The sequence below is a fragment of the Schistocerca gregaria genome, chromosome 3 (assembly GCF_023897955.1).
Source record: "Schistocerca gregaria isolate iqSchGreg1 chromosome 3, iqSchGreg1.2, whole genome shotgun sequence".
NCBI lineage: Eukaryota > Metazoa > Arthropoda > Insecta > Orthoptera > Acrididae > Schistocerca > Schistocerca gregaria.
In genome coordinates, this window is record NC_064922.1 from 433,451,571 (window position 1) to 433,465,926 (window position 14,356).

The 14,356-nt window shown below is 38.0% G+C and overlaps 1 protein-coding gene across 1 annotated transcript in view; it reads right to left on the reverse strand.

Annotated features, from left to right (window-relative positions):
- LOC126355408 (solute carrier family 22 member 7-like) overlaps nt 1–14,356 on the reverse strand; it is a 133,017-nt gene that overhangs the window by 64,043 nt on the left and 54,618 nt on the right. Inside the window, exons 4-5 of the mRNA XM_050005712.1 lie at nt 9,584–9,741; nt 3,999–4,167 (exon numbers count right to left, since the gene is read on the reverse strand). Of these exons, the coding sequence (XP_049861669.1) occupies nt 3,999–4,167; nt 9,584–9,741 (327 nt within the window). The remainder of the gene's footprint in view (nt 1–3,998; nt 4,168–9,583; nt 9,742–14,356) is intronic.

Consider the following 14,356-nt stretch of genomic DNA (forward strand, 5'->3'; position numbering starts at 1 on the left):
GTTAGGTTGGTGCATACGTTCGTAACGTTTTTTCATAAATTTAATAAACGCAGGAGACACACACACAGCAGAGACTTCAGTCATCAATAATATATTCTTTTTCACTATTTACAAGGGTAACTTTTGGATTCCGTGACTGTAGAAATCACGTGGATTTGAGGCGAAGCCGTGTTCGGATCACATTTTCATCTGTAAATTAAGTTCCTTGAAGGTTGTTCGATACAGTGCGGTGAACATCCGAGGGCGTAAAATCAGGTCAATAAGGTGAGTGCAGTATTACTTCCAAACACAACTCCTGTACAGTGTTATACGTCAGTGTAGCAGAATGCGGGCGGACGACACGTGGAGCAGCGTTAATTCATGCAGTCTTCCTGGTCGTCGTTCTTGGACTGCGTCTGCAAGGCGTCGCAGAAGTTGACAGCAAATGTCAGTAGTGATGCTTAAACCTCGAGGAAGCACCACTCCACACCGTCCCTGTTCCACCAGGCGTATAACATTATCTTTTGTGGATGTGCGCAGGTCTTTGTCAACTGGTGACAAATGGTCTCAACCATTCATTTCTTTACTCAACTTTAGCATAGAAAAACCATTTCTCGTCAGCAATAACGATACGGGATAGCAACGGGCGCTGTTGTTCACTAGCCAATTGACTATGCGCAAGCAGAAATGCACATAGGGCCACAAGCTGATTTTCGCGATTTTGGACTAGAGCATGCGGTAGCCATGCACCCGATTTTTGAACCTCTTCCCCACTGCATACAAATGTCGCACCATGGTCCAAAGATCACGGTTCACCATCACTACATTTTGCTACTTCTAGGGTACAGTGACATGGATCATTGTGGATTAAGGCACTTAAATGGTCGTCATCAAACATCGAAGGTTTTCCTGAACGTGGAAAGTTACTAATGTCAAAATGATCCCGCTTAAAATGAGAAGACAATTTTCTTGCCATGCTCTGTCCAGTAGCATTATTCCCATATACGGCGCAAATGTTTCTACCTGCCTCAGCTACTGTCACGCCTCTGCTGAACTCAAAACAGAAGAATATGTCGGAAATGTTCCGATTTCTCCACTTGGCACTCCATTTTCTACCGTCCACAGCTCCACTCACTACCTCCAAATGACAAAATTACAATGTGTAAACTTAAATAGCAACAGTGGATACAAATTAAAAATGACAATCGGTAACTAAACCCATAGCAACCGAATTACCAACACCAAAATTAAAACAGTACGAACTCATGCGCCAACTTAATGCACTAAACTGTCTCTAATATGGCCCGCTGTGGTCCGGCCTCTCAGTAATCAGGCACACGTCCGAAATGGCGCACAACTATGGATTATCGTGCCCCACAATGATGATAGTGAACTACAATTTTAAACAATGCTATACGTATTTCAAACTGTGGCATTTTTAGAGTTCAGTATCATTTCTTCTAAAAGGAAACAAATTACACTACATAGGAAGCAAACCATCGAATTTTAAGTAAAGTTGAAGCGATGTTCTTCGCAGAAAAGAATTGATGCTGGGTACAATGTTGGACGAATTTTTCGTCTTTTCTAATATAATTACAGGTTATATTAAAGGAATCTAAACGAAAACAATCAGCATTTGAAAATTCACGTTTCTTTGGATTTAATAATGTATATCTGCTATATTTTCAATATACGCACATCCAAAAAAGTTTTGCATCATTTCGGTTCCCGGGCCTCCTGAAGGTAGACGTTGAATGTGAATATTGTACCACAGGCAAATTCCCTTTGACTGTTCAGAGATGTCACTAAGCTCGCCCAAGATTTAAACAACTATGCATGAGCAGCGCCTGTTAGACAGAGTGGGTCCGATAGCTGATCAGTTCCAGTCATTCCAGCGGAAAGGAGGTACACTGCTCGTGTTGTCTGTAGTTCAGCCATGCCTAGACGGTCAATACCGCGGTTCGATCACCTCCGCATTGTTACTTTGTGCCAGGAAGGCCTCTCAACCAGGGAGTGCCCAGGCGTCTCGCAGTAAACCAAAGCTATGTTGTTCGAACGTGGAGGAGATACAGGGATACAGGAACTGTCGATGACATGCCTCGCTCAGGCTGCCCAAGGGCTACTACTGTAGTGGATGATGGCCACCTATGGATTATGGCTCGGGGGAACCCTGACAGCAACGCCATGTAACGTCTCTTAGCAAAATACATTTTATGTAATAAAGAGAAAGCTTCATGTGTCATGTTTTGTTCTTGTATAGAATTATATACTGTTTTTTTTTTTTAATTTAGATAATATCTGTGTCGGTGAGTACTGAAACCGGCACAGACGATACTGATTAAATATCAAACATAGATGAGAATATGTGACTAGTATAAATAGTACAGAACGAACATTAAATTCTCTGTCGTCTTCTTGTAGTTACGTGAGTAGGAAGAGCCTTTGACGTTACATTGTACGTTTGCGTAGCATTCTTTTGTCAAGACTGTGAGAGGGACGCCATTAGGCACAGCTTTGGAAAGGTGTGTAATAATTTGATTTGTTTAAATGTTTTGAATAGAGTTACTTAGTGAAACCTTGCATTATTATTTGTAATAAACTTGCCTGGTATTTTATCCCATCCCTTTAAGACATTTTCAGTTATTTAAACATTATTCGTGGTGCAGAGCTGCGCTACGAACGAAGAGCCGCTGCCGCGGCGCATTCAAACTCCATTAAATGATATCAATCATACCTCAAAGAAGCGGGCAGGTAATAGTGAACTAAAATTATTTCTTTCAGCTTTCGGAATTGCAGAGCAGAGCAGCAAAGTTTATGATGTGTTTTACAGGTTAACGCTGGCTGCTGATAATATATTATTAACAGTGCAAAAAGATGAGTTACCTTCATAACATAAAAGAAATATTGCTGTGCGTAGTTCTGGTCTTACCAACCTTATAGTAAAAACATCGTTTTCTATGACAGTAGTATCATGTTCTCGTTTTAGTCGTGGTACTTATTGGTGTTTTACTGTTAACAAACACCCACTGCAAAATTTTGATGTTGAACAATCATTGCGTACTGTAACATCAGTACTGATAACGAAGTAATTTTCATTAACCTTTTCAATAACTATAAAGTAAGGAAGATATGTTGAATTTTATGGCGAGTTACAGTAACGAAAAAATGTTCCTTTAACAGAAAGCCAGATCCAGAATAATAGGAACATAATATATATTGTTTTGTTGAAAATTAATGATCCAAAGAAAGTCATAGCAGAGCATCACTAAAAGGTATTTCGGGGCTCTTTTCGTAGCAACATATTTTATCTCATATATTAGTTGTTACGCGAGTAATAGTAAAACAAAGCAAATAGTAGAGCCAGCGAATGCCACTATGTTGAATAATGCTTCTCGTGTAGCCACAGGACGTCGTGTTACGACTCAAACTGCTACTGGATATTAGAAGTACTGATATGTACAGCAATCTGGCCAACCACCTCTGAAGGTCCTGCTGTATGGTGGCAGAACATGCAATGTGTGGTTTTCGTGAGCATTAAAAAAGGGCGTAAATGGTGTGTATGCTGATCTCTATTCCAGTTTTCTGTACAAGTTCCGGAACTCTTGGAATGGAGGCGATGCAAAACTTTTTTTGATGCGTGTAAATTTCAGACGCTCTTCATAACCAGGCAGTTCCGTTAATCCGGCACCCATATGTGCAAGTAATGGCCGGATTAGCGAGAGTCTAGTGTAGTCGGTATTAAAACGACAGCGAACGCTGCTGTCTGATATGTGTTGGTGAACTCCAGTAGAATACATCTCACTGTCAAAGTGCAATCTGTTTCGTCAGTATTATTGATCACTAAAGTCTATGTTACGTGTAAATGTTGCGGTAATTAAACTCAGGGAAAAACGCTACGAACTTATGCACCAACCTTATAATTTCGTAAGTGCGTTTAAGATTAAGCATTTTGACACATAGTATTGACACTTTGATCTAATAAATGTAACAAAATATATATAATACGTAAGAGAACGAACCTTTGACATGAGAACAATAGGAAGCATGGTACTGATGAGGCCAGCATAAATATCATCCAGTTCCTCGTGGCCCAAGCAATTAGGGGACTCACCATTGAACCCACGCAGTACATTACAGTGAACTGGAAGTTGATGGTGGAGCGATGCATGATATCTGTCAGTTCAAGTCCTGGAATGCAAAAGTTGTGTCAGTGTTTGAAAGATAAAACTTTGGTGTAGGTGTGGTATGAGAATACTTTGTGTCGTAACATTTAACTCATTTATAAGGATAACTGTTGTATTGTGTCTCTGAAACTATCAAGCAGAATAACTCCGGTTATTGTGACTTATGTACATAGTTATATGAAGAAAGGAAAATTAGGATTTGACATCCCATCGCAACACTGTATGAACTTGCAAGTTTGACATAGAGCTATGTATAATATACATAATATGTTGGATCACATTTGTTACATACATAATATGTTGGATCACATTTGTTTCAAACTTTAAATGAAAGTTAATTGGTGATAAAATGGAAAAATCCTAGATGCTAGGGGTGGATGAATAACGCACAGTGTGCATCCTGTTAGCTATATACGAAACACTTGTACTACTTCTTGGGAAGTGGCAACACCATCAAAGAACTAGCTGAAATAAATGAAACGTATTCCACTTGTCACTTCAGTGATACTGAGGTATCATTAAATGTACACATTATTGGGCTGGTATTGGACATTATCGGAAGTTTGCATACATGCTGTTACCTTTAACATTGTGAAGCAGAATTAAAATCGTTCTAGATGCAGTTTTACTAGAAGTATCATGGTAATCAATCTTCTGTTCTTGGTGTTTCTTTGGCCACAGTGGATTCTGATCGTTTTCGAGTAGTAACTCTTAGTCATTTGGCAAAGTCCCATATATCTGCATTTTTGCGAGCAGGCCGCTGAGATCCACCTAGCCAGGATACGTCAGTTTCTCGATAGACTGCTTACATAATTTTTACCATTGCGCACAGGCTGATTATGCATGAGCTATACAGGGCTGCTATAAATGATTAATTTGTTTTCAAGGTTCTGTATTTACAGAGCATTACGTGTACAAATATGACTGATGCGGGATTAGAACCATAAACTCATCGAGTTTACATTGTGCCAAATAGCGTTGCGATTGCAGCGCCTTGATAAAATGGCGACAAAGGAAGTTGGTGAACATTTCGCGCCCAGGTTGAAATTCATCGTCTACGCAACCTTTCATTTATCTGAAAAGGTAATCACCACAATACGAGGGTGTGCGAGACTGAACGTTCTCATGAAATTGTGGTGTATGAACGAGATTTCTCGTAGGTTAATGTTTTTGTGTAGTGTCACAGGTGAAGCTGTATAGGCCGTTTTCCTTCTGTTAGAAGAACTCCTCCCTTGATGTGCTGCAGTCGTGGTTGTTTCCACACTGACTTGTGATTCCATCCTCCAACAAGATGGGACACCCCTCAACGTAGCATCGATGTTCGTTGCTACTTTAACGACGAACCTCCGCATCGCTGGATTGAGCATAGTTGTCAAGATGACGACTATGTGGCTCTATTCCGTTGCCCTCCCCCCCCCCCCCCCCCTTTCCAGGCGCCTGACCAAACGCCTTGTGACTTTTTCCTTTAGAGGTACCTTAAGGGCCGCGTTTACATACCGCCACAACCAAGAACGCTGGAACAGCTCATAGAACGCATTAGTGCTGTTGTGATGACCACTTACAGTGTTGACATATAATATATGGAACGAACTTGACTACCGCTTGGACGTGCGTTGTGAAACCAGAGGGACACTCGCAGAACATTTCAGACTGCCAAATGCAAACCTGGTGAGTTTATGGGTATATCCATGCATCAGTCATATCTGTAAATGGAACACTTTGGAAAACACAGAACTATGAAAACGAATGAATCATTCATAGTAGCCCAGTACATACGTCGATTATTACTGCTCACCATGCAATAGGACCAACTGAATAATGAAAAGCAATTCAATGAAGTGACATTTTGAAATACAGAGCATTTTAACATTAGACAACGAATAAGTTTGCGTGTTGCAGTGGAGACATAATGTAGTTCCGCATGCTGCTGGATTTGTACCATGTTAGTATAAAACTGTGCAGTCAAGTTGTTGTTGCTAATTTTTATTATTCAGATGTTACCAGTTTGTTTATCGCCAACGCTATAGGAAACCGTAAAACATTCATTCAGAATTAACTACAGAGTTAGCAGTAAATTAAAATACGACAGGAATGTGTGATAATATTCTTTTAAAATTAACTGCAAAGCAATCAGGAAATTAAAATACTAGGCATGTCTCTCCATATTTCACATATAGCTTAGTATAAAAGCAAGATCATAGGCACACGCATCCATTTAGTAAATACCCACTAAATTTGTAGGTATAGCTTGATTGTGTGAACGAATATGTGTTCGTACTTGCGTTGTTCATGTAGAAACCAGGAAGTGTAAGGCAGTACAATATCAGAAAAAGCTTATCTATCAGGATACAGTGATCGATTAACTTGACATGAGAAATGCGGTATTTTTATGGTCGTTCAAATCTGTTCTAAAGAGACAACATCCCAGTTACATTTAGTTAAATTACAGTGTGGCGGAAACTGCTTGCTTTCAAGAGTAACTTAGATGTCAGTTGTAAAAGAGGTGCAAAGTAATAGATTCAGGGAAGCAGGCAGTAGCTTCATGCAGGAAAAGATTAATCTCATCAGTGAAGTTAGTACAGAGATCGAACAACACTCAAATTACTGATGAAATGGTACTCTTTCGTTTATCATCGTGTTACACTCACATGGGGTACGTGATAAAGTATGTCATCTTCAAAATGTTTAACACGAATATACGATAAATTTGTCGCACAGAAATAAATATCATGTAAGTTACCACTTCATGTTTTAAAAACTTTAAAGTCATTCCATTTGTGTTTCTGTGAAGATCAAAAAGAAAAAAAATCTGTAGTAAGTTAACCAAATTTTGAACGAGAAACGTTTTTTGTTCAATGTTCAGATGTGTGTGAATTCGTAAGGGACCAAACTGCCAAGGTCATCGGTCCCTAGACTTACACACTGCTTAAACTAACTTATGCTAAGAACAACGCGCACACCCATGCCCGAGGGAGGACTTGAACCTCCGGCGGGAGGGGCCACGCAATCCGTGACATAGCGCAGCAAACCACGCTGCCACTCCGCGCGGCGTTTTTTGTTTGTCTTGGTGCACAAAAATCAATGTCTGCAGTACAACGAGGCCCCAGCAGGTAAAGCAAGAAAATCTTTATGAACCATCTGAAGATGTATTTGTAATAAATCCTAAAACCGTAATGATTTGTTTTAAATACACTTCTAAAATCATATTTGGGAGTGGTTGCTGTTACAAATTAGAAACCTTTTAGAAAGTGGAGATATGCGAGGAAACCGGCTTTGATCAAAGTAAAAATGATAGTTTTAATGTACAAAAGAAAGTCAAAGAAGTAACAGGGAAATGCAGGAATAGTGTGAGAGGAAAACTAGTGGATGAAGCAGGGAACTTGATGGTGGAATTAGAAGACAAGAAGAAACATGGAAACAATGTACAGAAAATTTATTTCATGACACTAGATGTGTTTTTAATTCAAGTTCAAATGAAATAAGTGGCACAGATATCGTGGAAGTAGAGGCTCAAACAGCCATCGGGCAGAGGTAGGAGGGAAAGGCTGTGGGACCAGATAAAGTAAAAGCGGTGTTCTTAAAATTGATGAATGAAAATCATGTAATATAGTTAACCCAAATTTTCTATCAAATTCACGTATCTAGAAACATTCCAATAGCGTGGCTGAAGTCGTAGTTCATTACTCTGTCGAAAAAGCCAAATTCAAAGCAATGCAGAGTTTATCGTACGATAAGCTTAAGGATCCATATCTCGAAATTGTTTTTGACGGTGATACACAGAAGAATATATAGAATGTATGACCAACAAATAGCCCCTAAACAGCTTGAGTTTGTTAATGCTGTGGGTACGAGTGAAGCCTTGTTCAATGTAAAAGTATTGTTTCACATATGTACAGATGTAAATAAAAATGTATTTGCTTGCCTGATAGATCACTAGAAGGCGTTTGATAGAGTAAAACACGACGAACTGATGGAGATTTTGTGAAATTTGGAATGGAGGAAAGGGATCTGCGAATCACAATGAACTTGTACTGGAATCAAACAGCGGTGTTGGTATTGATGGAGAACATGCTGAAGCAGTCAATATTCTCAGGGGAGTAAGAGAGGGATGTATCTTGTCATCTGTACTATTTAGTATTATATGTTTATTTAGAGAACCCTTAGAAATAGAAGAATTATGATAAATAGAATTATATTAGACAACATTAGATATGCTGATCATATTATTGTATTTGCTAACACTATTCAAGCATTACAATTATTAGTGGATGGAACTGAAAGAGTTAACAGTTAGTATGGGCTTGAACTAAACACCACAAAGACAAAACTCGAGGTCGTAATTAAACTATTACAGGCATAAACTTAGTCATAAACCTAAGAATTATAGAATGGGTAAAAGAATATAGATACCTTGAAACTGTAATAAATGAGAACTGGAATAACTCGCAAGAAATCAAGATTGGCATCGGGAAAGCAAGAAGTGTGTTTCAGAAAATGAGTGCTGTCTTCAAAAGCCATAACCTAACTGTAATAACAAAAACCAGACTTTTGCACTGCTATGTATAATCTTCCCTTTTATATGGGTACATACATACCTTAAATAAAAACACGGAGAAGCAGCTGGAGGCCTTTGTGTTATGGCCTTATAGGCGGAACCTGAGAAAACCTTGGACCCAGAGAGTGACAAAAGTAGAAGTTTTGGGAAGAATGAGCATAACACCTAGATTAATCAAGATAGTGAAATGCCGAAAGTTTCAATATCTAGGACACATCACGCTTAATATGAATAGACATGTTTTGGTTAAAAGAATTGCTTTTAGGCAAAATCAACAGCAAAAGAAGACGAATATCATGTTTTGACAGCCTTAGATGCTGGTTCAGTATGTCTAGAACAGAACTAATCAGTGTTGCTACCAACAAGAGAAGTACAGCCATCATGATCGTCAACATCCGAATCGGATAGACACGGAAAGAAGAGTAAGATTTCACATTTGGAATGGCTTATCTGCGCTTAAATTAACCTGGGTTACCTGTACAACTGTAATCCGAAATTTCATTACTTCACTTCTGTTTGCGTGCTTCAATTTTTTTCCATCAGTGTACATTACGATTAATACAGTAATTAAGATACACAAATGACAGAGGATCAAGGAAAGGACAAAGGATATGCAAGAATGCACTTGAAGAGAAAGCTTAACAAAAAATAACAAGCATAAATATTCAGTGATTTCTCGCTGGCCGGTAATTTGTACCACCTAACTGTTTTGAGAGTTCTGTTAGAGATTTTAGATGATATGCCTTTCACATCAAACACAGAAGGGGGAAACATCTGTCAAAATATATATTACGAACTGAATTAATACTTGCTGGAATCTTAGATCTAGAATTATTGTTTTATTTCTTTTATTGTCGGCTCTCACCAATTGCCGTAGTTGCCTCCGTGGTCGAACTATCTGCAGCAGTTCCAAGAACCGACAATACGATGAACAATGGATATATGGACACAGCCAGCACACTCAGGCTGCGACACACAGAAATCATCGAAAGAGAGACAAAATACTGCGTACGTCGGCCAAACCTGTGGAAAAAATTTTAAGCAGTAAGCTGGAAAAAAATGAATACATTGCTATGAGCTGACTAGTGTCTAATATCCTTCTTAAACAAAATTCTAGAGCAAATTCACATATTTTTCGTGACAGTCACTGTTTTTTACACACCCTTGAGCGAATAATAGAAATATGATTGCATTATGTGAACTGTAAGATGAAAAACTGTGCGTTTACAAACATGTAGAAAAGGAAAATTTGGCGGTGAGTTATGGCAGTGCTGCATTTAAGAGTACCAGGTGTCCGGTTTTTTACATTCGTGTCCGGCCAAATAAATACGAGTCCGGCCTGTAAGGCTTTTGTTAGATTTTTTATCGATGATGACGCATAACGGAGGCCTGTTCTAAACTTATGATGTAAGGGCGAGAAATAAGGAGTTATACCAGGTGCTCTAGTGTCTTTATCCTATGTTTTTCTTCATAGGACGAACGAGGCAAACGCACAGTCCAGGGCTGGTTTACCGTTACGGCAAGAACCACAGTCGCGGGGGCCCCGAGCTTAAGAGGGTCCCTCTATGATTGCTACAAAAATTTATTCATACTTAACGAACAGTTGCTTTTTCACTTTAAAAAAATATATCTTCAATTATAATGTTATAGTCCGCGCATTACGCCGTGTCCGATAGATGCGCTTACACCAGGGCACGCGTGGGGAAAGTGCTAATGGTGGGTTTAAGGACAGGCGTTGTAAGCGAAATATCGAGGGGAGACCTTGTAAATAAATTGGATATGTTGTCCCCTGTGCTTCCCCACACTGCCAACACATATTTCAGTACATTTCCGGAAAGAACGTGCCCAGTATTTTTGTGCATATCAATGTCTGTAACCCCTGTTGAACGTAACTTTTCCAAGTTAAAGATGATTAAGAACTATCTGATATCTTTAATGAGTGTTGAAAGGCTAAGAGGCCTAGCATACTATCTGTGGAAAGAGAGATTGCGCGTTTGCTGAGACGGAGAAGTTGGTGACGGCCTGTTCAAAAAGCAAGAATGATGGAGATTTACATCAGTGATGTATAAAATTAGGCTTCTCTCAGTTTAATTGATGATTAGACGGAATCTATAGAACTATGTGTTTAATTGTGCATGATTGTAGTGATGCATATAAACGTTATTACTACCTGGTGAGCCGTGCCTCGCTCGGAACCATTGTGAACATTTACTAACGCGTGGTGAAGAGTGACCACAAAAAGAAAACTTAAAAAAGTGTTCAAGTCGAATTTATTTCTACTACAGCCGTCACTAGCTGCTTGTCTTAGTTGTAAAAACAGGTCAGCGAAGCACATAATCAGGAAACCCAGAACTGAGTGTTCACTTTTTGCTCCTTAAGAAATAAAAATTTCAAACGCCCAAACATTGCAACCGTTGTAACATCTGTTAGTAACCTGATTTTCTAATTTTATGTAAAATATTGTAACTGTAAGCAAATTTTTAATACATTACAAAATCTACATACACGTGCTGCTGTTAAATCTGCGAGTTAAAAAAGTATCATTATACCAGACATTATGCTTCCAGATACAATTTTTTAAGGATTATTTTGCAAACAACATTTCAAAAATGAAGCTCCACTTCGCAAAGTTTTGCGAAACAGATTGGACCTTTCCAAATGTGAAATCTGCCGTATGTTGGCAGGCGTAAGGAAGGCCTTTCTGAACGAGCTGGAAAAATATTTAGTAATTTACTACAATAGACACAACGGAAATTAATTAAGAATTGGTTTAGTATAACTGTAATGTTACAAACGTCTAACAAAATATTAAGATTCCTATTTCTCCAGTTCCATTTTTGTACCGGTTCATTCATTTTAAGCGCATATTCGTATATCTTTGGTCCATATTTCCCTTCTTGTAGTGTATGTCTGTTGTATTTTTATGCATTTTTAATGCATAAATGTGTGACTTCAACAGAGCAAAGCCAACTGCTGTTGTAGCCAGTGCGGCAGCACCGTTATGTTTAAATTCGAAAAAAAATTATAAACGGGCATATAATGAAATCATAGGGTAGTCTTACAAGACAAGTTTAACACACATTACACTCCATGTAAAAAATCACAAAATTAAAATGTGTTTTTGCCGACGAGTCATAAGCCCATGCAAAGTCGCTATAAGGCAGTTTTTTCTTTTGTTTTAGTTTTTGGAGAGTTACGCACGTTGAACGTTAATCTCACAAAAAGCTCACCATAACTGATTATTAATAAACGATTGGAAACATCCAACCACCAGTTTCTATTTAAAATACGAAGTGTGACTTTTATTGTAAAACGTCCGTCTAAATATAACACCGAGTCCGGCTTTTCTATTTTAGGACTTGGCAACCCTAACTACATTTGCCTTATTCTTTCTATATCTCACTTAAGGCTTTCCAGCAGGATTAAGGAGCATTGTCGTTCCAAAAAGCCCAATAGTAGCTCAGATGACGTCTCAAATGTATAGCTGAAAACTATAGAGAGGCAATATCGATGGAAAGGAGAGGTTTTACAGAAGAGTTCTCTAACTGTAATATTGAAGAACTTATTTGATATAGGGAGTAATGTTGTCTTACGTTTCAATACAGGAAACTGAAGCAGATTTTTTTATCACCACATAAATGACCTAACCAGTACACGGAATGTTTCACCAATGAACGAAGACGGAAAGGAAACCCAATTAGATAGCTTGTAATATAAGTCAATACACGTAGTGTAGGAATTATTTAATTTTTGCGAGATATTTTGCTGTAATGACCGTGTATAGACGCTACTTAACAAGTCATTTGTTTGGTATCTCTTTAAGTATTCTGTGTAATATGTAAATTAAATTTTTGTAAATGCTCATACCCACATTTTGTTTAATGTGTGTACATGGAATCGTTTGGCATCTTATCCGTGAAAGCTATTATGTCGGAAAATATTTATGAACAGCACTTATTTTGTGAGTGATTAAGAGGAGATTGTAGCACTTTTGACAAATTGTTTGTTGTGTTAACGGTCACGCTGCAGTAGGAATGCGGCTAGCGAGAAGTGCGAACTGACGTGTAATGAAGTGCTGAGCGTTTGTAAATGGGCAATATCAAGAAACGACGCCCATACAATTATATGGGGATTTTATTTGCTCGATGACAAACTGGATGCACTGGCAGCCTCTTCCTACGTAACGTGTCGAAGAACTGCTATACCTCAGTTTTGTTGATTGACCACACATGTACACATTTTCATGGAAAATGTAACGCTTCAAATAGATTTCAGCTACGTTTTTGTCCTCGTGGAAAATTTTATTCTGAACTAAAATCTGTCCCTCTGACATGAGTTACAATCGTCGTTTTGAGCGATTGTTGTTTCAGTAATTAATTATCTGAAGACTGAGTCAGACATCCGTTTACATGATTAGTATTCTGAAGTAGGTAAATAATACTTTATGTAGTATTGTTCCTGGCAATTATTACAGTAGAGCTATGATATATTCATTTTGTCACTGCGTAGCAATTTTGTACATGACACTTTTAGAATTATTTCTGATCAGTGTGGCATGATTGTGAGCATATGAGAGCAGTGTGATTGAGCTGACAGTGAAAGTGAATCTGTTTGTTTTCTTTTGATCTTACTGTTATATTTCATTTACTGTGACATTGTTGCATTGTTAGTAAACTGGTGTTGTGGATCAGCGTTCTAGAAATATATGCTCATTTAAATTACATTTTTGTGAAGGGTTTTACAAAATTTGTTTACTTTGTTTTTTGTACATTTTTGTGTGCACTGTTTTAGAGGGGATAGTTTTGTATGATTTTTGGGTCTCGTTGTGTGATTTACAAAATTATGAAAATCAGGGCCCCAACAGTCCTGATGGTAACTTGATTACAGCCAATAATTAACATTATGGGCGTGAAATAAAATCAAATGTGGGCCGCTGCACTGCAATAATTAGAATTTCTGACACACAGCTAGTGACAACATCTCATGACATTTTCGAGGCAGTCCAGTGTTACTTTAATGCAGTCTTTCTCAATTACACTAAATGTAAGTTTCAATAGAAATTTAGAAGTTAATTCAAGAGTACTTTATACATAGTTAGAGAGCTGTTCTTCTAGACATGGAGATTGTCTCGTGACAGGACTGTGTCTTATTGTTAGATCATAATACGACTAGTGACTTTATGTCTAGTAACTGCCTTCGCTAACACCATACCAACAAGTGTTCAGCAATCATGAACTTAGAGGTTTGGGAGTGAATTCCAAAAAATTGCGACGAAATTTATGTAGGAATTAAACAGTAAAAAATGTCATATATGAAATTAGAAACTGAAATAACGTAACAAACGCATGAGAGGTCTCAGGGTTTCGATGTAGAATGTCCGAAAATGCAACAGATAGTAGACATTTTCGAACATTGAAGTCTGTGGATGAAAAGTCAGTTCGAGTGCTATAACAGGAGAAATGAGAAAATTATCACTGATGACACAATGTTACTAAAAACATGGGATAAAGTTAATTAAAACCTATCTTACTGAAACAGAAATATGACAAAACTAACTAAAATTATCTTACTGAAAAAATAAGGATTAAATAGAAAGTGAAATAACATATTAATGATTGAAAAAAGGATGTGAAAACAA